Source organism: Lithohypha guttulata (genome assembly GCF_036872675.1).
Source record: "Lithohypha guttulata strain CCFEE 5908 chromosome Unknown scaffold_2, whole genome shotgun sequence".
Classification (NCBI taxonomy): domain Eukaryota; kingdom Fungi; phylum Ascomycota; class Eurotiomycetes; order Chaetothyriales; family Trichomeriaceae; genus Lithohypha; species Lithohypha guttulata.
Genome location: NW_027042751.1, coordinates 3795849 through 3821654, shown reverse-complemented (window position 1 = coordinate 3821654; position 25806 = coordinate 3795849). Strand labels below are relative to the sequence as shown.

Genomic DNA, 25806 nt, shown 5'->3' with positions numbered 1-25806 from the left:
ATAATTCGTATCATTCATCCGTTATGGGTTCTGTAAATCTACATTGTCTCCCTCGATCAAGCCTCAAGTTGATGCTCAGAGGCACGACCTATAGATCACGTGCTGAATTCTATCGCTGCTTATATAGAAAATGGCCGGAACATCCCGTTGGCTCTGACAAGCATGACGGAATACAGCAGCCTCGGCATCATTGCCGTCACTCGAGCCTGGGGGGCGTTAGTCGAGTAGATTCCATAGAGTCCATACATATCACTGCTCATTTCTCAGATCGCCACATCTTGGATGGCATATTGAACAGTTGATATCTCGTGTCGTGTTTCATCCTTCTCACCTAATCCGCCAGATAGTCACAAAGATGGCAAAGGCAACGATACCACTGATACCACTCCCTCAGGATGTAGTGGTAAGTTCACCTGGTGGCAACTCCTAGTGCTCTTTTTCCATGCTGACAAGGTCTAGTTATACCCTGGCACTGCAATCAGGATATCAGCCAATAGACCCGATATACCAGTCATCCTTTCTACTGCGCTCAGCCGTGGCGCCCGATCACGATCCGCTATCGTCAACTTGCCGATAGGATGTGTACCTATGCGATCGACCTATCTAAGTCCAGATGGGAAAGAGCTCTTGGATAGCAAAGAAAAAGAGAGCGCCTCTGAGACCAGTAGGGAGGAGGCTGATCCAGGCAAGGCAAGAAAAGACGAATTGTTCAGGTTCGGAACATTGGCCAAGATTGTCGGTGTTCAAGGACAGAACGAGCCTTTCATCCAAGTTGAAGGTGTACAGCGCTTTCGAATAGACAAAGTCACCCACGAACGGCCATATTTCGAGGCTGAAGTCACTTTCTACGAAGATGAGGTATCTGACCTCAAGGATACTGAGCTGCGCAAGAGTTTCTCGCTCCTCAAGCAACGGTCGCGGGAACTCCTTACCGTCCTGCGACTTGCTTCCTTCTTCAGACCTGGCGCCACCACATTCTCGCCACTTCTGATGCGACGTTTCGAACTGTTCATCGCAAAGAAAGATGTAGGCCAAGCAGGTCAACTTGCCGACTTCATCACAGACCTGCTAGATGCAAGCTTCGAAGACAAGTTGCGCATCTTGGCTATTCTTAACGTCAAAGAGAGGATAGAGAAAGTTCTTGAGCTACTGAACAAACAGGTTCAAGGTATTAACGGCAATATCAAGACAATTTCCATTACCTCAACCACAATCCCAACCAATGGCATGATAGACATCACCAACCTGACCGATCAGCAGAAGGCCGCCCTATCTAGAAGACAGGGTGGAAACGTGTCCGGCCTTCCTGGTATGCCGAGCATGGGAGGTGATGACGATAATGCTGAGGAGAATGAGTTGGACGAACTCAAGAAGAAGCTCGACGATGCTGGCTTATCTCCAGAAGCACAGAAGATTGCCACTCGCGAGCTGAGGAGACTGAAGAAAATGCACCCATCCATGGCAGAGTATGGCGTTTGCAGAACATACCTTGAGAATCTTGCTGAGATACCCTGGACTAAGACAACCGACGATCAGCTTGGACAAGACACTATCAAGAGAGCACGAAAGCAGCTCGACGATGACCATTACGGTCTAGAGAAGGTTAAGAAGAGGCTAATCGAGTATCTGGCCGTATTGCGCATGAAGCAAGTACGCAACGCTCCGCTTGACAAGCAGATCGAGACACTTACTAAGCAGCTGGCAATGCCGACAGAGAAGCTCGACAAGAAGGAAGACGAAAAGAACGACCAGGAAGCCACCGAGGGCCAAGAAGAGCAAGTTGAGCCAATACCGTCAGAAGAGCGAGATTCTGCTGAGGCGAAGCTGCACGTGCTCAAGTCGAAAAAGATGGTCGACAAAGCACCTATTCTATTGCTCGTCGGCCCTCCTGGTGTTGGAAAGACCTCTCTTGCACGTTCAGTCGCCATGGCCCTCGGTCGCAAATTTCATCGTATCTCCCTGGGAGGTGTCAGAGACGAGGCTGAGATTCGTGGTCATAGGAGGACCTACGTCGCGGCTATGCCAGGTCTGATCGTTAGTGGACTCAAGAAGGTTGGTGTGGCAAACCCAGTCATCCTTCTCGACGAAATAGACAAAGTCGGCACCTCAAATTTCCACGGTGACCCGTCAGCCGCTATGCTCGAAGTTCTGGATCCAGAGCAGAACTACACCTTCAACGACCACTACGTTAACATCCCTATCGATCTCAGTAAAGTATTGTTCATTGCTACGGCTAATACTTTGGAAACTATCCCACCACCTCTATTGGATAGAATGGAGACGATACAGTTACCAGGATACACGACAATCGAGAAGCGTCATATCGCAAAGCAGCATCTCATTCCCAAGCAGATTCGCACAAATGGGCTTGAGCTGGACAAGTTGGCGATGCCTGACGATGTCGTCGATGCAGTGATCACATCCTATACTCGAGAATCAGGAGTTCGTAATCTCGAGCGCGAGCTAGGCAGCATTTGCCGTTACAAGGCCGTACAATATGCGGAGTCTCAAGACGACACCTCCGAACAGACAGTAACATACAACCCTCTCGTCAAGACCGATGAGCTAGAAGACATACTCGGCATTGAGAAGTTTGAAGAGGAGATAGCCGACACACAATCCCGACCAGGTGTCGTCACAGGACTTGTGGCCTACTCCTCACTGGGACAAGGCAGCATCCTCTTCATTGAGGTAGCTGATATGCCTGGTGACGGACGCGTCCAGCTCACAGGCAAGCTAGGCGATGTCCTCAAAGAAAGTGTCGAAGTGGCACTTTCCTGGGTCAAGGCTCATGCCTACGAGCTCGGCCTCACCAACCAACCCGACGAAAACATCATGAAGAAGCGCGCCATTCACGTCCACTGCCCCTCTGGCGCAATACCAAAAGACGGTCCGTCCGCCGGCCTAGCCCACACCATCGCACTCATCTCCCTCTTCTCAGGCAAAGCTGTCCCACCGCAGATCGCCATGACCGGTGAAGTCAGTCTGAGAGGACGAGTAATGCCCGTCGGAGGCATCAAGGAGAAATTGATCGGCGCACATCGCGCGGGTGTGCGAACCGTGTTGGTACCGCACCACAACCGCAAGGATGTCAAGGATGTGCCGACTGAGGTGCTGCAGGGTGAGAACAGGCTTGAGGTGGTATATGTCAAGCATATCTATGATGCGCTGAGGACTATTTGGCCTGAGAGCGCGTGGGCGCAGGAGCACAATGGGTATATGGAGAGTAGATTGTAATTGAGATAATGACGGCAGATAATTTCTGTATAGGAGCGACAGACCTATGAGGTCAAGATGGACATTTGAGAATATTGTAGCCAATCTGCCATTTTTGGTGGTCCGAATGTTTTTACACGGTATATACAATGTCTAAGCCTTTCAACTCTTCATTACTACATAATTGTCCCGACCCTGACTTGGAGTGACATATAAGCGAGTCGATTTCGATTCGTCTAGTCGTAATGGATCGACGATGTCTTGTTCTACATAACGTTCATCCTCTTTAGTATAGACCAGCAATATATCATTCATTTCGCCAGCAAACAGTGCTGTTGCGAAATATTCCGTAGAAATGAGCCTGCTTTAACTCCACGTCGAGTGATTCGCGTCCCAACATGCATGGAGAGAGTTTCCATGGCTATCACCGGGACAGTGGCTGCGGTTGATACGGCTATGACTGGGCCATTGGTCGAGCACGATACTGTGGTGAAGTGTTTCAATGGCGTTGGTATCGGCGCTTCCGAAAGCCATATCTTGAACATAACCACGCCCACAGCGCGATCATCTGCCCGCTCTTGAAACTGAATGTTATCTGCTAATACCCGACTCTTGAGTGCGCTTAGGAGCAGCAGGAGGTGGAGGAGGAGAATGAGAAGGAGGTAATGTATCGGCTGCGCCCGCCATCGCACGACGTGTCTCGGCGAGTTGCTGCCATGTTGGACCCCAGGCAATCTTGCCTTGGAGCATTTCTTGAGCCTGCGTTGCAATGGATTTTCTGTGTTTCCTGTCGAGCATACTATTGAACAGGTCGGAGGTTTTCTTGCTCTCGTCCTCTTGTACTTTGGCTACGTCCTGGAATTGCTGGGTCGAGAATCTGGAGAAGATCGTGTTAGTAGGGGAATTGAGTCGAGATGGGGAATCATGGGGCTTACGGAGTTCGGTCGATATCTTCTGGTGCTACGGGCCAAACGAAAGGGTCGACGAGCTGAGCTATCATTTCCTTCTTGGCTGGTGATTGTTTGTATGCTGCCAGGCTGAATTTGTTAAGAACGTCTTGCCTTACAGGCCGTACGTGGGTGACCCAGGATCTGATGTGTACGGTATCAACATTGTAAAGGTCTTTGAGATAAGCTTTCAGGTCGAGCTTGTTGAACCATAATGGGACCTGGAACTGTGCATAATAGGGGCTCAGATGCTTGTTGCGTTTGATGCATACAGAGAAATTAGGGAAATAGACCTGCTGCCTGAGACACTCAGGAACGTGTTGTGGTCTGCTGAAATACTTTGCGGGATCTCTGATCAGCTGTAGTAGTTCCTCTGGTAGTAGCTTGGTGCCCTGAACTTCCATGTCATCGACGAATTGTAAGACATCTTCGGAAACGTCTTTGCGCCAGGACTGGTCAAATGGATCTGCCTTGAGTTTCCTGATGGATTGTGTAGATGCAGCACCAGAGCCTTCTATTATACGTTTGGCATTGAAGAGAGGCGCGCCTCTCCTGTATATGGTTCCTGAATCTTTTTCGTCGGCAGCGACTTGTTCGTTACTCTTCTTGGGTTTCCTGAATACTTTGACTGTTGGACGTTGCTGAAGTGATGAGAGCTTTGGCAGAACTCGTGTTGGTATCGCACCGCGCGGCATCGTGGTTGTAGGTGCGGAGCTTGTACTACTGATCTAATGACATGGAGGTTTCGACGACGTATTTTCTTCGGCGCGACGATGTATCGATATGTTGTTGATGTGCCGTAGCACTCTTCATCTGCCTCTTCGACGCATCTTGTCTCGATAGAAATCCGAGTGGAGCGACTGCGGAAGTGCTTATGCCTGAATGCCTGAGCCATTTGAAAGTCCGCTCAATCGGTGACGCGCCTGCTTCTCATGCCTGGCCGCTCTCAAACATTATTGACCGTGACTACCACTCTAAATCCTATACGGCGATTCAGTGGCATATTCGATCGCCTTCCCAATTTGTGTTATATACACTCTTTCGTTCTTTAGTGCTCAGACAAGAAACAGCGCAACTCGTCTATCAACTCAATCGTGTTTAGTGCTTGAACCAATATCCAGCAATGGCGAAGGACGACAAGAAGCCAACTGCTGCTGAGAAGGGCAAAGCCAAAGCAGACGAAAAAGCACAACCTAATGGCGAGAAGTCGCTACCCATACATGATAAAGATGGCAAACTCAAAGAGAACGGCACCAAGGAGGATGCCCCCGTAGGCGACGATGAGCTGAATGAAGAGGATAGACAGCTGAAGGACGACCTGGAAATGCTGGTTGAGCGTCTGAAGGAGGACGACAAATCCCTATACAAACCCTCAATGGACACCATAAAAGAGTACATCAAAACATCCACCTCCTCCATGACCGCCGTGCCGAAACCTCTGAAATTTCTGAGACCTCATTTTGACGAGCTCGCCAGCTTATACGAAAAATGGCCTCCTGGAGCGGATCGAGACTCTCTCGCTGATATGTTGTCGGTTCTAGGAATGACATATGGTGACGAGGAGGACCTACAAACACTCAAGTGGAGGTTATTATCAAAGGCTTCTGAGGAAGAGCTGGGTTCCTGGGGTCACGAATACATCCGTCATCTATCGCTGGAAATTGGCAAGGAATATGAAAAACGACAAGAGGCTGATGGAGATGTGCAGGATCTCACCACCCTCGCCATGTCTCTCGTGCCCTATTTTATTAAGCACAACGCCGAGGCAGATGCTGTTGATTTGCTAAGTGAATTGGAAATGATTGAGGAGATCCAGAAGTTCTTAGATGTCAACACCTACTCAAGAACCTGCCTGTATATGTCTAGCATGGTCACTCTTCTGACGTACCCTGAAGATCTGAATTTCCTGAAAACAATACACGCAATCTATATCAAATATGGCAAACTCGCGCAGGCTATGCTCATTGCAATCCGTCTTAACGAAATGGACTTGATCCAAGAGACCATGGATGAAGCGGAGGATATGGCCATGAAGAAACAATTAGCGTTCATGTGTGCACGACAGCGCATTACCCTCGAAGTACCCACAGACAACCCTGCCGAGGAACAAGTCGCTAGTTGTTTGGGAAACACAGACCTACCTCGATACTTCAAGCATCTCGCCCATGAGCTCAATATCCTCGACCCCAAAACTCCCGAGGACATATACAAAACACATCTCGAATCTGGCAGGAACGCTGGTCCTGCTGCGGACTCGGCTAAAGGCAACCTGGCCAATTCATTCGTGAACGCGTTTGTCAACGTCGGTTTTGGTCAAGATAAGCTCATGCTGGTTCCTGAGAACGAGACGTCCTATGTGTGGAAGACTAAAGATGATGGTATGATCTCTGCGACCGCATCACTGGGTATGCTCCTGCAGTGGGATGTCGAAACTGGCCTTGACACAATCGACAAGTATGGTCAGAGCACGGTAAATGAGGTTAAAGAAGGTGCTCTCCTTGCTTACGGCATTTCCAGTGCTGGGGTCAAGATAGAATCTGATCCTGTTATGTCGCTGCTTGCCGAAGACGACGTACTACAGAGTGGAAGGCCACAGATGAGGATAGCCGCCATGATGGGTCTGGGTTTAGCATATGCTGGATCTGCTCGTGATGACCTTCTTGACTTTTTACTGCCGATTATTGAGGACAGCAGTCTGGACATGTCTCTTTCAGCAATGGCAGCTGTTGCCCTGGGCATGATATTTGTGGGTTCTGGAAACCATCAGGTCGCTGAAGCTATTGCAACCCAGATGATGGACGAGGATCGACAGAATCAGCTCAAAGACAAATGGGCACGGTTCATGGCACTCGGTCTTGCTTTACTGTACTTTGGTCGACAAGAAGAGGTCGACGTGATTCTTGATATCCTGAAAGCTATCGAGCACCCAATGGCCAAGCCGACTGCCACCCTTGCATCTGTATGTGCCTGGGCAGGTACTGGCGCAGTGCTTAAGATTCAAGAGCTACTACACATTTGTAACGATCATATCGAGGACAAGGATGAGAACAAAGGCGATCAGCTTGTGCAATCATATGCAGTGCTCGGTTTGTCACTGATTGCCATGGGTGAAGACGTGGGTCAGGACATGATCTTGCGACAATTCGGCCACCTTATGCACTATGGAGAGTCCAATATCCGAAAAGCAGTGCCCCTTGCCATGGGCCTGATAAGTCCAAGCAACCCGCAAATGAAGATCTATGACACTTTGTCGAGATACTCACACGACAACGACAACGACGTCGCTATCAATGCCATTTTCGCCATGGGTCTGGTCGGAGCGGGCACCAACAACGCTCGGCTGGCGCAGCTCTTGAGGTCGCTTGCAAGTTACTATCACAGAGATCAGAACTCGCTGTTTATGGTTCGCGTAGCACAAGGTCTGCTGCATATGGGCAAGGGTACTATGACGGTCAATCCTTTCCACACAGACAGACAAGTCCTATCACGAGTCGCATCTGCAGGACTGTTGACTGTGTTGGTATCACTTATCGACGCCAAGCAATTCGTGCTTGCTGAGGCGCATTATCTGTTATACTTCCTTGTTACAGCCATGTTCCCAAGATTCCTGGTCACCCTGAATGAGGACCTCGAACCGGTGACGGTAAATGTTCGAGTCGGACAAGCAGTGGACGTAGTAGGACAAGCAGGTCGACCAAAGACAATAACTGGTTGGCAGACACAGTCCACGCCAGTGCTACTTGCACATGGTGAGCGAGCGGAATTGGAAGACGACGAGTATATTTCACTCGCGGCAAACCTTGAAGGGCTTGTGATAGTAAAAAAGGTAAGCGTATCACAGACCATCGGCAGAGAAGCATTACTGACAGCGTAACAGAATCCCGAGTTTGAAGACAACAAATAGAGATGTCCTTACTCACCCAGATCCGACAGAACTGCACGGGAGATGCTTAAGTCTGTCCTGGCATTCACCCGTGCCAGCTCAATGGCCATACGGGAACCCCTGGAACCTTTGTCAATATCAAGAGCAGAGAACCCCGTGATACAGTTCGCATGAACGGCGCTGGAGGACATAGTCTATCGAAGCTTGGGACGAGGCATTGACGCACTTGATATTAGTATTGACTCGTTGCTGGAGTATCTGGTGCCGGACTAGATGGAAAGTTCACGTTTCGCTTGTTATGTCGAAGGAGTGAACGGACATGATATCCGACCGCTGTGCAGTTTGGGCACTCATCTTATGGTTGAGACGAAAGTGGTAGAGTCGGCTGTGGATCTTCGACCAAACACATAGATCTGTATTGTCAAGCATTGAGAGAGCCATCGAGCGATGTGTCATCCAACCATGGCAGTAGTAGCATTCTCCTCGTGATTATCTACAGGCTTCGAAGCTCCCCCAACAATCGTGCCTTGTCTAGGAGTAGCACCAGAGGTGATGGTTGCCCACGTGTCTCGGCGTTCGGGCGGGAACAGCCGAATGCATTGCATCATTGGCTCTGTGAAACTCCGGTAGGTCGCGTGGCAGGCCCTCAGACGTGTTCGACTTGCTGCTGTTGTATCAGGCACCACTTACTATCATGGATATCAAGCATATATGTTAGCTGACAATTCCGTCGCTGCAGACAGTACTAACCTCAGATGTAACGCGAAACCACTATCGACATGCCACCACACCCACCACCTAGCGAGCAGCAGATCGATGCTCGTGAATTCGATCCTCAGCGGAGTGTACGAAGTCACACCTCTCACGATAGAAGTCTCCTAGACGACGATGTGAGCTTCATGAATGAGGTTGCACAGGGTATCATCGACCGAGATAGGAGGCGCATGAGGAGGCAGGTTACAAGGATAGCTAGCTTCACCGTTGCTGTTCTATGCTGGTAGGCGCATCTGCTCTAGACACCTCGACTCAAGCACTTACTGACAGTACGCGCAGCCTCTGTGCCGGCTCGATTACAGGATTCTCTTTATATGGTCCTCGATTCCTGACCGACCTCCACTACACACAATATCGAGTCAATGCCGTCTCTATCACGGCCGAGCTTGCCATGTACCTACCCGTACCACTATTTGGATTTCTCTGTGATCGCTACTCTCCTCAACCGCTAGCACTGTTGGCAGCTGGTCTATTCGGCTTTGGCTACATCCTAGCTGCTGTTGTCTATCGTGCTGGGCCACCACCAGATAGCGTAAAAGGAGGAAATGGCTATCCGTTTGGCTTCATGGTCCTGGCGTTCGTTGGAGTGGGTGCTGGCACGAGCTGCCTGTACCTCTGTTCTGTCGCGACCTGCGCCAAGAACTTTGCCCAGGCCAAATACAGAGGCTTCATGTTGGCTGTACCTATAGCTGCATTTGGCTTGTCAGGGATGTGGCAGTCTCAAATAGGCGCTAATCTGTTATACAAGAAATTACCCGACGGAAGGAAGGGCCCTGTGGATGTGTACCGCTACTTCATCTTTCTAGCTGGCTTACTTATCGGAGTGGGTCTCCTTGGTGCACTGGCTCTGAGGATCGTGGATGAGGAAGAACTTATTGAGAGGGAAATTGAGAACATGGAAAGATCAGGGCTACTGGAACACAGCGACTTCTTCAGACCAGCCCCTTCACGTAACCAGAGCACTTATGGAACTATACCCAATGGCAATGACCATCATTCGCACAATCAGCCTGATAGCGAAGAATCGTCACCTACAGGTCCGCTGTCTGAGGATGGCGACTCCAATTCGATCGAGAATCTGACACAATCCCTCCTACTCACAAAGCAGATCACAGAACCAGAACTAGCTGCTCAAAAGAAAGTCTGGCTCCTCAACCACGCAACTCATTCCTTCCTGACCGACAGAACCATGTACCTGCTCGCCGCAGGCTTTCTCCTCCTCGCAGGTCCCGGCGAAGCTTACATCAACAACGTCGGAACCATCATCCCCACCCTAACCCCAGCCAAATACTACTCCCACAACCCCGAACTCGATCCTCCCGCAGGCTCAGCAGCAACGCACGTAAGCATCATCGCCCTAACCTCGACATTCGCCCGTCTCTTCACAGGCACCCTCTCCGACCTCTTCGCTCCACCCTCAAACCCCGACGCCCCACCCACAACAAGATTTCACTTTAGCCGTCTCGTCCTCCTCCTCCCATCAGCCTGCCTCCTCCTCCTCAGCTTCCTCTTCCTCGCCATTCCGCAAATCGTGCCCCAGAATCCCTCCTGGTTCCTCCTCTCCTCCGCTCTCCTTGGCCTCGGATACGGCGCAGCTTTTTCCTTAGTACCAATTATTATCTCTGTGGTCTGGGGTGCTGAGAATTTTGCTACGAATTGGGGGGTTGTTGCTATGATGCCTGCGGGTGGGGCGGCGATTTGGTCCATTGTTTACTCGGCGTTTTATAGTCAGGGGGCGCAGAGGGATGATAACAAGAGTGGGGAGGGAGAGTGTAAGGGGTATGGGTGTTATGGGTATTGGGCTGTGGGGTGTACGTTGAGTGTGGCGGTTGCGATTGTTTTGTGGTCTTTTGCTTGGAGGGCTTGGAGGAGGAGGAGTGTGATGGTTTAGTTCGTGGGTATGTATTTTTTTGGTAGTTGTGATTGGGGGGAGGTCAGCGGGCATTCAGGAAGGATGTTAGATTACATGTTTGGTGGTGCGTGTAAAATATAGATTATGTTCTGGTATGACAAAGCATGAACTAGATTCTTACTACGAGGCACTGAGCACTCCGGATCATTTACTTTGAAAATTGCAACTACTTCTCAATTATCGCACTGGATCGCACTACTTGGTAGCAGCAACCGGAGCCCTCGCCACAGACGTGTGGACGGGGCTCAGATATTGATATTACAAAGAACCTCCCTCCTCGATCTTTTTAATCCGTCATCTTCACAACCACCTTCCCACAAACCCTCCCACGCGCCACATGCTCATACGCCTTTAACGCATCCTCCCTCTCCCAAACACTATCCACCACACCTTTGACATATCCACCCTCCACTAACTGCCTTACGAGTTCCAGATTCCTCCACGTAGGCTGTCCGGAGTGGAAGAAGCTACGTCTCGGAATACCCCCTAGTACGACGGGTAAAGTTGAGCTAATTGCCCAGCCCGCCACGCCTCGGACAAGATCGAAGAGGAAAGATAGTGTACTTAAGGTACCAGTGCCCGCTTGGGTGTGGGTGAGGGCCATTTTTCCAGCAAAGACGAAGGTGCCGTTTGATTGGAGGTATGTAGGTGAGTTTGGGTAGAGGTTGGGATCTGTACCGGAGATATCGATTATGACGTCGAAGGGAGTTGAGTGGTAGTTCTGAGCGAGATGTTTGTGGAGTTGTGGATGTTCTTTGTAATTGATGACTTTGTCGGCGCCGTATTTGAGTACTGTGTCGTGATTGCGAGGTGAGGCGGTCGTTACTAATGTGCCGCTGGGGCCGATCAGATATCGGATGAGCTGTAGGATGACTAGACCTGTTCCTGTGCTGCCTCCTGTGACTAGCACCCTTTTACCTTCTGCTTTGCTGTGGATGCGTGGTTGTTTGTCGATATACACGACTTTGAGGAGATCGCTCCGTTCAGCAATGCCGATTGCTGTGACACCTCCACCACTCAGGCCCGCTGCCTCTTCGAACAGAGAGCTTTCTGGCTTGGGCACGACGTACTCCAGGGGTACCACGGCGTACTCCGCCAAAACTCCATTATACTGGAGGAACAATTTCGGTGCTATCATGCCGAATACAGCATCTCCTTCACGTAGCGTCGATTCAGCTCCAGCACCAGCGATCGTGCCGGAGAACTCGTAGTCAGGAATCCATGGGTTGTTGTTGAGATGTGGAATGACGGCCATTAGCTGCGCCAGGGGACCGAAGAGTGAGACGTGAGAAATCTTCACGATGACTTCGTTGGCTTTGAGCTTGGAGGACTGGAGTTGGGGTATATCATGTCGAAGCTTGAGTACTTGGGATGGTGGACCTCGAGACTCGTATGTCCATGCCTTCATGTTGACGCTGTTAGTGACTGGTGAATATAATATCCTCGAGATATTTACTGTCAACGTTAGCAAGACGTGGAAAGAGGTTGAGTGGTGTTAACATCGAGGCGTTCAGGCAACACTGAAAATCCTACAAATTCGGTCGATGCTCGTCCGGGAGTACTCTATAGGTCAGTAAATATCTCGAGCTGAACCATATGGCACTTCTGTCCCTGCTTAGAAATCGCCGAGAAGCAGTTCAACTCATCTAGAAAGGCCGAAGGTCACCAGTATCTGATGACGAACAACCTGTACGATATCCTAACGTTGTTGCTGCCTCATAAATTGGCAAAACCCTTGTTTAGTGTATCCCTGAAGAGCTCGTGGACATCACTGCAACAATGGGTTCAAGTGATCCGATCACGGCTATGTATTGAGACGGGCTATCTTGCTGGCTGCCATGACTTGTTGTCTTAAGCGCTTCCGCTCATGCACGTCGTGTGTTTGTCTGCCGACTAACGTTTCGAACTTCGAGTTCTTTGGTGTTGCTGGAATAGTGTAAGAACGATCCAGAACCTGCTCTCGCCGACACTGAGTTAGACAGAAGCTTCTTTGAAGTTAGGCAAGGAAGTCGCGATCGCCAAGCTATCAAATACCAAAGAAGGAACCCAAGATAACGATTGTGATATTTAGGATTCTTGAGTGTAACATATACACGTGAGGCCTGGTTTGGTATAGGCTCTAGGGCACGCCCATGGGCATCTTCTCGGGAGCGGTGGACCCAGCTCAACGCTATCTCGAGGTGGGTCTCCGCGTCATCGTATTGTATGTTTCAAAAGACAGGATTACTTCTTACCTCGACATTTCTGTGACCTAGTCCGGAATCTTTTAGGTGTAGATCATGTATTCTATCCAACATCAACAGACGTTCTACTTCACAAATGAATCAATTCCGACCACACACAATACCTCGTCCGACATTTGAAGGATACTATTCCAAATTCGACTTGCCGTCGGGCGGACGTCTAGCTCTCATAATATGTTCTGTGCCACAAGCCAAGACTCGACCTCATATGGTCTCGTTCACATATATACCGCCAGATTATCCCGATGTTCCTCTCTTTCAGAAGGAGATATGGGCCGAGGATATCCAGATGGTCAATATTGATAATGATATGCTAGCGAAACTGGGATTCTCTACGAGCCCAAAACATAAAGTGGTATTTGAGCTCAGAGTGCCCAATGTTGGCACGATGAAGGTGTATGACGATGACACGACTGAATACGATATCTCAGACCCGGAGCGCTCGTTTTCGTTTTCAGCTAGCATTGCCGGTGGCTCGGGGAGGACGCCCTGGTCTCGTGGATCAAAGTCGTCTACACCTGAGGGCATGCTTGTATATTTACCCCTACCACTTCACTGGCACGTTCATTCGCTTGCCTCAACATGTAATTTCCGCTTGTCTATCCCCAGTGATCTTTACTCTCACCTACATCCTTTGGACACCTCTAATACAACTACGAGTATTGTCCGACCACCATCCCAGCAACTCGCCTACGTTCACCAAGAAAAAAACTGGGCACACAGTTTCCCAGCATCTCACATCTGGATCCAGGCGCGGAATCACACCACGAACTCTGGCGTCAATGTGGCTGGGGGTGGCATCATTGGTACAGACGCCTTTCTAATATCGTATCACGGCACTGATTCGTTGCACGACGTGTCTTTCACACCACCTTACGCGATGCAAGCCAGTAGCTCACTCCCTTGGCCTTTGAGCATCGCATCAAGCTACAGTCCGACGTGTACATGCTCAGTATCTTGGGCAGATAGACAAGCTCACCTAGAGGTTTCGAGCCTGACCAGGAAGATTAGTATTGTGGCCTCAGCACCAAAGGATACATTCTTCGGGCTATCAGCACCGTTTCACGACGGACATCGGAAAAACTTCCTTGGGCAGAGTTTCCGAGCGAAGATCAAGGTAAAGGTGTTTAAAGCTGATCGTTTAGGTTTAGGACACTGGAATCTGATGTGTGAGGAAGTTTTCGAAAATGGGAGTCTCGAGTTTGGTGCTGATTGGTATGGACACCCCGACAAGGGAGAGACAAATCCTTTATAGAGACGAGCAAGGGACGGCAAGACAGCGGACCTGCAATGCCTGAGAAATAAGTGCTCGAAGGTTGCAGTTGGTACTAGTTGAATGCCGAAAGAGATTGTAGGGATCATTCCGTCAATATGCTGATGCTGATGCCTGAGGCATGATGACTTTTGGGCTCGCGTTCCCATATCACTGAAGATCACGATAAGCGCAGTCCTATTCTGACCATTTTGAAAGCACCTATCAAGTCAAGACCGTTGACGACTACCATGTCGACGACTGCCTCTGGAAAGGCGCAAGCGTCTACTTCAAATGCGAAAAGAATAGTCTTCTTCCACCCTGACCTGGGCATAGGTGGGGCAGAACGACTTATCGTTGATGCGGCTGTAGGCCTACAGGACTTGGGTCACAAAGTCACCATCTTCACTTCACACTGCGACCCTCGACATTGCTTCGAAGAAGCGCGTAACGGTAAGCTTCTTTTCTTATGCGCTATCTACAAGACTAAGGCATTGACAGGCTGTTGATTGCAGGCACTCTCGATGTCCGAGTACGTGGAAACACTATCTTCCCGCCTACCATCTTGAATCGCTTCCATATTCTACTCGCTATCCTGCGACAAATCCACCTCGTCCTCTCGATCGGTCTATGGGGCGACGAGCTCTACAGCCTCAAGCCTGATGTGTTTGTTGTGGACCAGCTCGCTGCATGCATACCACTCTTACGATGGCTCTATCCAAAGAGGCAGCGGACACTCTTCTACTGCCATTTCCCTGATCAGCTGCTTGCGAGGAGAGATGAGGTCGGGGCGATTGGAGCAATCAAGAAGCTGTATCGCTGGCCTTTCGACTGGTTCGAAGGATGGAGCATGGACGCAGCAGATCAGATCGTGGTTAACAGCAAGTTTACAAGAAGTGTCAGCAACACGGTATTTCCTGGTCTGGAAAGAGAGTTGCGTGTCGTCTACCCATGCGTCACTGCTACAGCACATGACAACAATGACGGCAAGCTTTGGGACGGGAGATACAAGATCCTGCTCAGCATTAACCGATTCGAAAGGAAGAAAGACATTCGGCTAGCGATCTCAGCATATTCGAGGATGTCCGCAGAAGAAAGAAGGAATACCAGACTAATCCTTGCTGGAGGCTACGATCAAAGAGTTGCCGAAAATGTTGATTATCATAAAGAGCTGGAGCACTTCGCGGCGCAGGCTGGCCTGACATATGCAACAGCGAAAACTATCCCTACAGCATTGGCCATACCACATGATGTACAAGTCCTCTTCCTGCTGTCTGTGCCAGAAGCATTCAAAACAACATTACTTGATAACGCGACACTGCTCTTGTACACTCCAAGAAACGAACACTTCGGTATCGTGCCCGTCGAGGCTATGAAACATGGACTACCAGTACTTGCGTCAAATACTGGTGGCCCTCTAGAGACGATCGTTGACGGCAAGACCGGTTGGTTGCGAGATGCTGATAAGGAGGAAGAATGGACTTATATTATTCGGAAAGTACTACATTCGTTCTCTAACGAGAGAAGAGATGTGATGCGCGAAGCTGCAAAGAGCCGTGTGCGAGAGAATTTTACGAAAGAGATCATGGCCAAGAGGTTCAGTGAAGAGATCACAGAAATGCTTGGAGCGAAGCGACCACCATTCGTTGAGAGGGAGAGTGTTGTCATGGCCATCGGCCTTGTTGGGTGTTTTGCTGCTGGACTTTTAGCCGCTGTGATGAGGATGACCTTTAGAACCGATCCTCGATCGACCGAGTTTATTCGTGTCGACAGGTCGAAAATGAAGGCCAACGCCTTTGTTTCACCTGTTATGGGTGCTGGATAGAGTACTACATAATTCATTCGTGTCCCTATTTCACCTTTACCATATCTCTTGTGACTCGTGACTACGCGTCTTCAAGCTACGCGTGCTCACGTCGTGCCAAGACTGTTTTTCTGTCCCAGAAGGGAAACAATGCTGTCTCGAGTATCCTTGACGTAAAGGTATCGTTGACACCTCAAGAGTTCCGCATGGGATAGAGTACAACGCAATGAGATTTGTTCATTCACTAGATCGTCCGCGCCAGGAAGCCTTGCGATCATGGCAGTGACCGAGGTTATCACCCTGTCATCATCGCCACCAGGGACACCTGCGCGACAAGCAAGCGCACAACACGGACACCCATTGCGCTTCAGCGACGAGCACGGATCGGGCGACGAGCACGGATCGGATGACGAGCATTTCTTCGACAGCCCTAACGATGTTGATCTTTCACTGATATACAGCGATCGCTTGCCTCAGCTTCTACAGCCATCATCTGCTGTCAAAGCTATGAGAAATCAATCATCTGCGCCTGTCAAGTCATTACTCTTGCAAGACCCGAAAACATCTCCCACTCGACAAGACAGTGGTCTTCGCGATAGTGCATTATTCGATGATAGTATTTTGATTGACGACATCGATTTTCCCAACGAGCAGCCTGCTAAGAAGAGAAGGCTCAGTCCACCGACAAAAAGCTTAGCCGTCAAATCACTAGAAAGTGTCAACAGTATTGTCTTTGACCTTTCTTCCGAACCCGATATTGTTCCTCAGACGTGCAAGATGCGCATGTCTACTGAAACCAGTAACACGAACACAACAAGCCACGATTTATCAGATAATGGCGACGACCTGCCAGAACTTACGGGATTGATAAAGAAAACTTCGTCTGTTGTCGAACGCCGTCGAGTTTCTCCACTACAGAACCGTTCCCGATTCGATGAAGGGCCGATAGAGTTGTTCTCTGACGACGATGAGGCTGGACACGACCCTGTTGTAGGCTCTTCGCAGTTGCTGAGGAGGTTCAAGCCTGCCACACATGCTACTAATACCACAATCCTAGTGCAATCCTCAAAGACGAAACACAAAAAGTCGTCGAGCAGTTCCCAACGATCAAGCAGTACGACAACGAACTTGACCTCATACACAAAAGTGAGCAAATCCGCCAGGACTAGTAAAGTGCCAATAGACGACTTAGATAACATCTTCGATTCGTCCCAATTGGGTGGTGCTAAATCAGCTCGAAGTCCTGACAAAACAACGCAGACAGGCAAGGCATCCATGCGTCAAGCGAAGACTTCCACCAATAAGAATGCAGAAGCAGAAAACAACCGTTTGGACAAGGAACGTAAAGCTGCCGAAAAAGAGGCAGAGAAGGAGCAAAAGCGCCGCGAAAGAGAACGAAAGGCCGCTGAAAAACAGAGAGCTACTGATATTGCGGAAGTCAACAAGCGAAAGACAGACAAGAAGGTGTCAGTGGAGGAGATGATCACAGATCTGCCGAAAGCGATGAAAGGAAAGAAATTGGGCAACCAAGTTGAGGCCGAAATGGCCAAAATCGAGGCAGAATTCTCATACTATGCCGACGAACTCGATATGACTGGCGAGACAGCAAAGCCTAAGAAGCTAGGAAATATTATCAAATGGAGACGAAAGATCACTGCCACATACGACGGGCCTAGCGAGGAATGGGTGCCGCTAGAGCGTCCCAAAACCGTATCAGAGAAGCACATCCTCGTCCACCTCATAGCAGAAGACTTTTGCTTGATCGCTGCCGCAGGACCAGACGGCTCGCATGCAAACACAACAGCAGACAGTATCCCTACCGAAGCTCAAATGAAAGACAACCTAGACACGTACATCACCGTCCTTCGCTCTCAGCACGCAGACCACACGATCATGCTCCTCCTCCAAGACCTCACTTCACAGATCAAGAAAATCGCCAACGCCAAAAACAGAGCCTACACAGCCGCAGTCCGGGCACAACCCAACCCTTTCGAACCAACCTCGTCCGCGCCCACCACTACCACCGCCACCTCTCAAGATGCGCCACCACCTACCAGCACTAGCACCAGCCGCACATCCTCCAAGAAACGCAAACAACCCTCTTCCTCCCAACCCGGCCTATCCTTCTTCACCCCAGACCTCGCCGAAGAACTCCTCCTCCACCTCCAACTCACGCACCAACCCCTCTCAATCCACCACACCACCTCCGCCGACGCCTACAAGGACATCGTCGCCTTCACCCAACACCTCTCGACGCGCCCCTACCGCACCGCCGAGCTAGATCGAAACCTGCACCACGCATCCTTCTGCACGGCATCCGGACAGTTCCGCACCGGTCAAGGCGATCCAACCGAGACATGGATCCTGATGCTCGAGCAGATCAATAGACTCACCAAATCCATGGCGTTGGGGATCATTGATGCGGGGTATGATTCTCCTGCGGCGTTGGTGGAGGGGTTTAGGCGCGAGGAGAGGAGTGTGAGTGTGACGGGGGGTGGGAGGAGTTTAGGCGGGGACACGATGGGGGAGAGGGAGGGGAGGGAGAGGGCGAGGGTGTTGTTGGAGGATGTGAGGAGGAGGAATGGACGGGGAGTGGAGGTTGGGGATAGGAGGTTGGGACCGCAGATTAGTAGGAGGTTGTATAAGGTGTTTATGGGGAGGGACGCGGAGGTGAGGGATGGGATTGCTTGAATGGTATGTTGTGGTGATGAGAATATGGTAGCATTCCTTTTTTTTTTTTTCCGATACCAGGGATGGACGTACATGCTCTGCTTGGTAGATCAATATCCATACTACTATGGTCGCCGAGTCTAGTTTAGTAGTGCAGCATCGTGAAGAAGGTATTAACGCATCATCCCTTGGTTAAATCACCCATCCACCCGGTTCAACACACAAACCCCCTCCACATGCCCCGTCTGCGGAAAGAAGTCAAACCCCCTCAAACTCTCAATCTCATACCTACACAACCCATCCTCTTCCCACTTCTCATCAATCCTCACGCTATCATCACCCGTATACCTTCCCTTGAAATCTCTCCGAAACCCACTGACCAGGATCCCCACGTCGCGCGCCTGGGTATGCACATTACAGCTCACGTAAATGACCCTCTTCGGTCCGTATCTCCTTAACTGCTTTAGAAACTCTCTGTCGCAGCCTTTCCGTGGCGGATCGATGACGACGACTGTCTGGTCAGCTGGATAGGGGACATCAGCGAATAGCGCTGAGGCGTCTGCGTCGATGAAGCCTGCGTTGGTGATGTTGTTGCGTTCCGCGTTCGAGCGAGCTGTTTTGATGGCGCGAGGGTCGATGTCGATGCCAAGGGAGGATGTGAAATGTGTGGAGAGAGTTAGGGTGAAGAGACCGGAGCCTGAGTAGGCGTCCAGTAGGTATTTTAGAGTCTTTGGAGATTGTGATTTCGGTATGCATTTCTCGTAGATGTAGGATGTGAAGGGGCCAAGGATGGAGTTATTGTTTTGGAAGAAGGAGCCGGCGAAGTTGGTGAAGTGGTATGTTGCAGTTGTGGGAGGTGTTGTAGTTGGGTTGATTGTTGTGGTTATGTATTCTGAGGCTTGGGCTTCGTTGTCGGAGATGTACGTTTTGAGATCGGTATGCGTTGAATATTTGAGTTTGATGCTTGGTGTTTCGTGCGTCGTGCTTGTGCTGAAGGTTTGAAAATTAGTGGATTGGAGATCTTGGTCGTTTACGTCTGAAGGAATGGTCGATGAGGCTTGAGACATGTCAGCTGATGTGTCTGCTGGTGTCCCATTCTCGTTTGCAGTTTCGAACAGTCTTTGAGTAGACTCTCGCAATAGTATCGTGGCACCATTTGTGTATGTCTCGAGGTTGTCGACAACCTTCTTTCGCTCAATTCGGAGCCCTACTTGCAGGATATCTGTGCCGATCGGACACTTCTCAATATCCAGCACTTTCCTCTTCCCTTTCATATTAAATCCAATCTCGGGTACTCCTTCCCATGGCATCCTTTTTCTATTAACCGTTCTTGGGCCATCGAAATGTGGTGTCAATTTAGTTCTATAGCCGTACTGTAATGGACTGCCCATAGTAGGCTCAATTTCGGGCATCTGCTCTGGTCTTAAACCTGAGAAGTTTCTGAATGCTCCTTGCAAGATTTGCCGCTTGTGTTCAAGTTGCTTCTCGTAAGGCAACATCTGGAACTGACAGCCAGAGCACTTTGCGAAGTACGGACATGGAGGCGTCACGCCTTCGCGACTGGACGAAGGTCGAAGAACTTGAACAAAGTCCGCAAGAGTATAGTCGCCAGACCATGTCCAAGGCTTGGCAAGAACACGATCGCCTGGTAGTGTGAAAGGAATGACGAAGACGTGATCTTTAGCTTCGTTGTATGCTAAACCATCACCTGTGGATGAGAGCTCGACGATTTCCAGCTCAACCTCTTGACCAAGTTCTGTAGGCTTCTTGTATTGTGGCCTCCGATTGAATGCGGCTTTGTGCTGGTCATTTTCTTGATGTGTTTCTGTGACAGTTGGGCTTGATTCAGTCATGAACACCTTTGACAATAAGTTGGCAACCTCAATATCAAGAATCTCCTCATTACTACCTTCTGGCAAAAGAGCGTTCGTCTTTGGCGTCTTCCTTAACCTTGGCTTCCTCAACTTGTCAAAATCATACTTCCGCTTTTTCTCCATGGCTATCTGTATGGCATCGTATTTTTCTGCTTGCAATAAGGTTTCCTGCTCAGGGGCTTGCGTAACAGTGTAGGCAGTGGCGCATCGATACGCTTTGATTTTTGCCGATCGTAGAACGGGCCTGCTGCGAAGTCCAAGGAAGTATCTTTTAAGCATGTGATGATAACGTCTAACAAACACTGTATACACCTTCACTAGTCGAAGAAATTCAGAATAGGAAAGTACAATACATTAACGATTGGTCTGATTGGCTATGGATCGTTCCTGCCTGAGGTATCAACAAGATTCTTGCTGCCCGATGAGACAAATCTGTGATAACGACGACAATCTATAATTGCTGCTGATTTGGACGAGAATGTAGTAGCACATTTAGCACACTTTGAGCCATGAATGAGCTTCTAATTGAATGTTCACTGGCCATACGATTGATCACCACCAGGCTTCTGACTGTACTACGTCCTTTACCAGCTTGTGGGAATAAATTTGCCGAGAATGCTTTCTTAGAGCAATATTCAATGTCAGGCACAGCCGCATAGGGTATCTCAATACCTACGAAGCATATCTGTACACTGCCAACCACTGAGGACGACTGTTTGTCCTATGTATATAATCTGCCCCAATCAGGCACAAGAATCATCTTCTGGTTAATCTGACCCATGGCGTACGCGTTTCCTCGTCCCTCAATAAGAGCCTCGCCTTCCTCATTGGAGCCTGCGTTGTCTTCGATACAGACCACATCCTGCAAGAAGTCGACTTCGGTTCCATATCGGACTTCCATATTCGTGCCACCCCAGTCCAGCGACACTTTCCCAGACTTGTGGATACGTAACGTGCCTACAAGACCTTGTGGGAAGCGCTCTTCAGCTGTTGAGTCAGCCGTGTAAATCGTTGCTGGAGGCTTAGGCGTTGCTTTCATAGCTTCGTCATTCTTCTGAGCAGCATCAGCAGCTTGAGCAGTCCCAGCGTCCTCTGCCTTCACTTGGACAGGATTCACGTCCATGTGATTGCCCTTTTGTAAATCTCTTGTTTCTGGATCATATAGCTGAGGAACAAGTGGTGGTAATTGAAACAGAAACATCCTGTCATGGTCGGTACGGCCGAAGACAGCCTCTTCTTCCTTGCTGTCGACTGTATCGTCGGTGTCGGATTTGTGTAAAAACGCGTCTCTTAAACCTTGCATGTCATCCTGTAGCCTGAGCCGTTCGGCCTTTTCTTCTAATGTCTCTGCCAGATTGCGGGGTTCTCTAGTTTTGTGGTCTGTCTTCCTCGGAATCTTTTTACTCAGCTCTGGACTCGGCGGAGGGTTTCGTTTCACTGTCTCAGGGACGTCCTCGGTCTGTACTTCATCGGATTCGATGTCGACGATCTGGTCCCCATCAGTCATGTCTTTCTCGACACCGATGTTCATTTTGGTATCTTCCTGCTCTTCCGGCAATGCTCTTGCAGCTCTCACAGGCCGTAGACCAGTGAAAGGCCTGGAGGTTTTGCTACTCAACCGTCTCTGCTTGCCCTTTCTCTTCAACACGACATCTTCGTCCTCTTCGCTCGAGATCCAGATGCGCTCAATATCACGTCTCGGCTGGTCTTCGACATCATCTTCAACCCGAGTAATCTCGTCTTCCGGGTGTGATGCTTTGCTAGCCCTGACTCTTCCAGTGCCACTTGCGCCACTTCTTCCAGTACCTGATCCTTCAACAACGTCGTGTACCACACCAGGTTGGGAAGCGCTCCCATGTTTAGCGTTTATGGCCTCTCCCCCTTCAAGCGCCTCACTCACGCCAAGATCTACATGAGCTCTGCTGCGTTCTGGACGTGCTCCTGAGCCGGCGCCAAAGACACCACTAACTACAGACGATGTAGTACGCTCACTCTTGTTGACGACAGCGCCAGCCCTGCCGCCTCTTGCTCCTCCTCGTCCACGACCTGCACTAGGTTTCGCGACAGGTGTAGCTTCCTGAGCTTCCCTCTCTTTCGCACGCTCGGCTTCCTTGCGCGCATATTCCTCTCGTTCGGTTTTCGTCTTTCTCTGATATCCCGCACGTGGTTTCGCAGTTCCTCGAGGTTTGGGAGTTGCTGTCTGGCGAGTCGTGCCATCTGAAGTGGGTGCCTCTCCAGACATCTTCGCGTATGGATGTACGTCGTTTTTAGAAGCCTGGAAAGCGTTCAGCTGTGATAAGGTGTGCTTTAGAAACGTAAGAGAACCACTGTCAGCTGGATGTAGTCATTAAATGAGTATAGTATATGCCAGTGTCATAGTAGTAGCATTTCTGCCTGGGTTGCTTGCTCCCTGTCGGGTGAGAAACTGTTTTCTCCCGAACATACAAACACGAGACAGCGTCTCAACCAACAGTGGAATTGCGCTGCTCAATAACGTGATCTCACATAAACACTTTCTGATGAGCCAGTGAGTAATTGGTCGCAAGACGGTTGCAGTAATTTGTAGCAAACCACGCAAACTACACATACTCGACAGAAGTTCTTCAGAGCTTTCCGCCAGCAGCGTCCCCGCAATTGCCGAGAAGAGTAACCTGTCCGCTTGATTCAATCACTACCAACAGCAGGCTCAGACATACTAGTATCCCTATGTTTCAAGAATGCAAGCAGCTCCAATATCGTTGAATTTAGTTCGTACATCGTAAATACCTAGACGCTCAAAAGAATGGTAGAGATTGAATCTGGAACACAATATCGTTGAGTCATCTCACCACCACCATGACACGATTATCACATCTCCAGTAGATAAGCCAGAAAATAGGGCAGACAACACCTTTCCATCCCAGCATCATAACTCCGTTTCGCTCCTTGCCTGCTTAGCAAACCCAATTGTAAATGAAGGAATGACTTTTCCGTTGCGGTTGTTTGCGCCAACCCGTTTTATGCATGCTTCAACGTCAACATCGTGAGGAGACTGATCGCAGTCGGATAGCAATGTCTCAACATGCCAAGATGGCAGTCAGGTTCTCTTATGTCACCTCTTTCGCTTTTTGCTGGGGCTACCAGTGGCGACTGCTTCAATAGACATCATAGTAGTGTCGGGAGATGCGTTCGACGACTCGATAAAAACTGCCTCGTCGAAAGAATTTTTCTTGACAGCCACACCCATGTGGCGGCCATAGCGACCTTTTCGACCATTGCCCTCGTCTTCACTGACACAACCTTCAATGCCGATGCCGGCGTCTTTGCATCGTCCACAAGGTCTTTGCCTATCGCAGCCTTTCTTGCTTTTGCGACAACGCTGGCAGCGAGGCTTGGTGGAAAGGTCTTCCTCATCAGGTTGCAGCTGGAAGTTGAGCGAGGACGAGGTCGAAGCCTGACGTGGCTTCCCTGGAGGTCCAGGTACCTTCATCTGTCCCAACACGTTCGTCAGCTTTGTCGATTTTGTGTTGTTAGTCGACTTCTTCCCAGATTTGGAAACCTTTGCTGCCAGGCCAGGAGTCTTCCAGCTGCCGCTAGGACCATCATGTGTCTTTGTTTTTATCTTCTTGATCTTTGGTGGACCGTCTTGCTCATCAAAGCCTTCACTCTTAACAAGGGCATCATAGTCATCATCGGCCTCTTCCAGATATTTCCGATGCTTGGACATGCCTTCGTTTCCACTGAACTCCTCACTATCGCTCGTAGCGCCTGTCGAGGAAGCTGCATCTGCAGCACCACTAAACGTGTCGTCCATGGTGGAAGTGGATGTCCGGCCGTAGGAGAAGTTCGAAGCATCGCCCAGTGCTATGAGCGTACGAGCAACATCCTCGTCAGAGATACAGCTAGCGACAGTAGGGTCAGGTGTAGGTAATATCCCAGATCCCACACGCCCCAATGACGTGCTCGAATTTCTTTCTCTTAACCGATGCGACGCTGGTGTGATTGTGTTGTTGTGAATTGAGTAACCATTTTGCCCATTCGGTGCGCCATAACTTTGTGGTGAAAGCATAGGTGGCACATTTATATCGTAGAGCTTGCTTTGAGGCAGCTGGAACGGAGATGGCCCTTCGTGTGGGCCTGATTTTCTCTGGGGTGAGATCGAGGACTGCGACGCAGTAACAGGTACCTGAGGAGGAGCAAAAAGCGGCAAGTTCTACCACATTTGTTAGCAACGACGACGACGATAGGGAGGGTTTCGTACCGAGCTGTCAAAGATGGGTTGACCACGGCGACCATCTGGCAGTACGTTTGCTGTGCTGATTTCCGAGCTAGCAAATTGCTCACTTCTTGCCTTTTTGGAACCAGATATGGAGCTGTGTCCAGCGTCACTATCACTGAAGTCATTATCGCGATGACTTCCATGAGCACTCGAGCATCTACTATCTGCGTGCGAACCTCGTTGCTGTTGAGAGTTGCTTCTCCTCCCACGGTCTCGTGAAGGAGACACACTACGTTTCGCAAGGTTGCGCGAAGAGGACCGACGACTGGGAGACATAGAGAGCTCCCGCATGTGAGGAGGCAGCATCTGGAAAGGTTCTGCCAAAGAAGGCCGGTGAGGTGATTCTGGCTTAATTGTGTTACCGGCGGAAGCATGCGCAGTCATGGCCGTTGGCGGCACCTGGCCTGCGACACTCCGGACATAGACAACACTACCATGGTTGAAGTTGTCGTAAGAGGCAATCAAGGTGTTTCCGGCAGAGTCTTCGAAGCTAACTCCATTGCCATCGTAAATGCCATAGAAGCTCTTGACAGTCGTGATGATAGACTCGGCCGTGTCATGGGTGTTCACCAGTACCCGCAAGGGTATCCGAGCCCGCGTCTTTGATCGCTCATCAAGGAGTAGCTCAAAGCAAACAGACTTAGGATTGGCTTTCTGTGACGCTTCGTCCTTGTTACCAGACAGCATGTTTGAAACATGCATGATCAGGACTTGCTGTATTGTGAGGTATGGTGTGGACCCCAAGTGCCGTCCTCCTTAGTCGAGAGATCTCGATTGGGGCGCAGTAGGACAACTGTACGATTTCGCTTCCAAAGGGGTCTGGAATATTTATCTCAAGTCAGCGATAGAGTCTATATATTATAGAGCCCAGTCTCTGAAGTGTGGCTCATATATGGTGGTTGGCTCAAGGCCTGTGATCGTTGGATGGGGAGGCCCATGGACATGTAACAATGGACATACCAGACTCAAAATG

The 25806-nt window shown here is 49.8% G+C and overlaps 11 protein-coding genes across 11 annotated transcripts; 6 read left to right on the top strand and 5 right to left on the bottom strand.

The window, feature by feature from the left end:
- Positions 1-355: 355 nt before the first annotated feature.
- Positions 356-3237, top strand: LTR64_003505 (uncharacterized protein; the record flags this gene model as incomplete). The annotated part of the gene is made up of 2 exons (XM_064897861.1): positions 356-403; positions 460-3237. The coding sequence occupies 2 exons, from the start codon at positions 356-358 to the stop codon at positions 3235-3237; spliced, it is 2826 nt and encodes a 941-aa protein (XP_064756811.1).
- Positions 3238-3807: 570 nt separating this feature from the next.
- On the bottom strand, positions 3808-4858 carry MRP20 (mitochondrial 54S ribosomal protein YmL41; the record flags this gene model as incomplete). Its single annotated transcript, XM_064897860.1, has 2 exons — positions 3808-4093; positions 4152-4858. 2 exons carry the CDS (start codon positions 4856-4858, stop codon positions 3808-3810), a joined length of 993 nt encoding a protein of 330 aa, XP_064756810.1.
- Positions 4859-5286: 428 nt separating this feature from the next.
- RPN1 (proteasome regulatory particle base subunit) lies at positions 5287-8067 on the top strand (the record flags this gene model as incomplete). Its single annotated transcript, XM_064897859.1, has 2 exons — positions 5287-7989; positions 8041-8067. The coding sequence occupies 2 exons, from the start codon at positions 5287-5289 to the stop codon at positions 8065-8067; spliced, it is 2730 nt and encodes a 909-aa protein (XP_064756809.1).
- A 758-nt stretch (positions 8068-8825) lies between these two features.
- On the top strand, positions 8826-10711 carry MCH1 (putative monocarboxylate transporter mch1; the record flags this gene model as incomplete). Its single annotated transcript, XM_064897858.1, has 2 exons — positions 8826-9043; positions 9100-10711. The coding sequence occupies 2 exons, from the start codon at positions 8826-8828 to the stop codon at positions 10709-10711; spliced, it is 1830 nt and encodes a 609-aa protein (XP_064756808.1).
- A 307-nt stretch (positions 10712-11018) lies between these two features.
- Positions 11019-12140, bottom strand: LTR64_003501 (uncharacterized protein; the record flags this gene model as incomplete). The annotated part of the gene is made up of 1 exon (XM_064897857.1): positions 11019-12140. The coding sequence occupies one exon, from the start codon at positions 12138-12140 to the stop codon at positions 11019-11021; it is 1122 nt and encodes a 373-aa protein (XP_064756807.1).
- A 724-nt stretch (positions 12141-12864) lies between these two features.
- Positions 12865-14230, top strand: LTR64_003500 (uncharacterized protein; the record flags this gene model as incomplete). Its single annotated transcript, XM_064897856.1, has 2 exons — positions 12865-12935; positions 13036-14230. 2 exons carry the CDS (start codon positions 12865-12867, stop codon positions 14228-14230), a joined length of 1266 nt encoding a protein of 421 aa, XP_064756806.1.
- Positions 14231-14478: 248 nt separating this feature from the next.
- ALG2 (Alpha-1,3-mannosyltransferase-like protein) lies at positions 14479-16052 on the top strand (the record flags this gene model as incomplete). The annotated part of the gene is made up of 2 exons (XM_064897855.1): positions 14479-14680; positions 14743-16052. 2 exons carry the CDS (start codon positions 14479-14481, stop codon positions 16050-16052), a joined length of 1512 nt encoding a protein of 503 aa, XP_064756805.1.
- A 255-nt stretch (positions 16053-16307) lies between these two features.
- Positions 16308-18722, top strand: LTR64_003498 (uncharacterized protein; the record flags this gene model as incomplete). The annotated part of the gene is made up of 1 exon (XM_064897854.1): positions 16308-18722. One exon carries the CDS (start codon positions 16308-16310, stop codon positions 18720-18722), a length of 2415 nt encoding a protein of 804 aa, XP_064756804.1.
- Positions 18723-18898: 176 nt separating this feature from the next.
- On the bottom strand, positions 18899-20854 carry TRM2 (tRNA(m5U54)methyltransferase; the record flags this gene model as incomplete). The annotated part of the gene is made up of 1 exon (XM_064897853.1): positions 18899-20854. One exon carries the CDS (start codon positions 20852-20854, stop codon positions 18899-18901), a length of 1956 nt encoding a protein of 651 aa, XP_064756803.1.
- A 442-nt stretch (positions 20855-21296) lies between these two features.
- Positions 21297-22817, bottom strand: LTR64_003496 (uncharacterized protein; the record flags this gene model as incomplete). Its single annotated transcript, XM_064897852.1, has 1 exon — positions 21297-22817. One exon carries the CDS (start codon positions 22815-22817, stop codon positions 21297-21299), a length of 1521 nt encoding a protein of 506 aa, XP_064756802.1.
- An 849-nt stretch (positions 22818-23666) lies between these two features.
- On the bottom strand, positions 23667-25520 carry LTR64_003495 (uncharacterized protein; the record flags this gene model as incomplete). Its single annotated transcript, XM_064897851.1, has 2 exons — positions 23667-24767; positions 24816-25520. 2 exons carry the CDS (start codon positions 25518-25520, stop codon positions 23667-23669), a joined length of 1806 nt encoding a protein of 601 aa, XP_064756801.1.
- Positions 25521-25806: the final 286 nt, after the last annotated feature.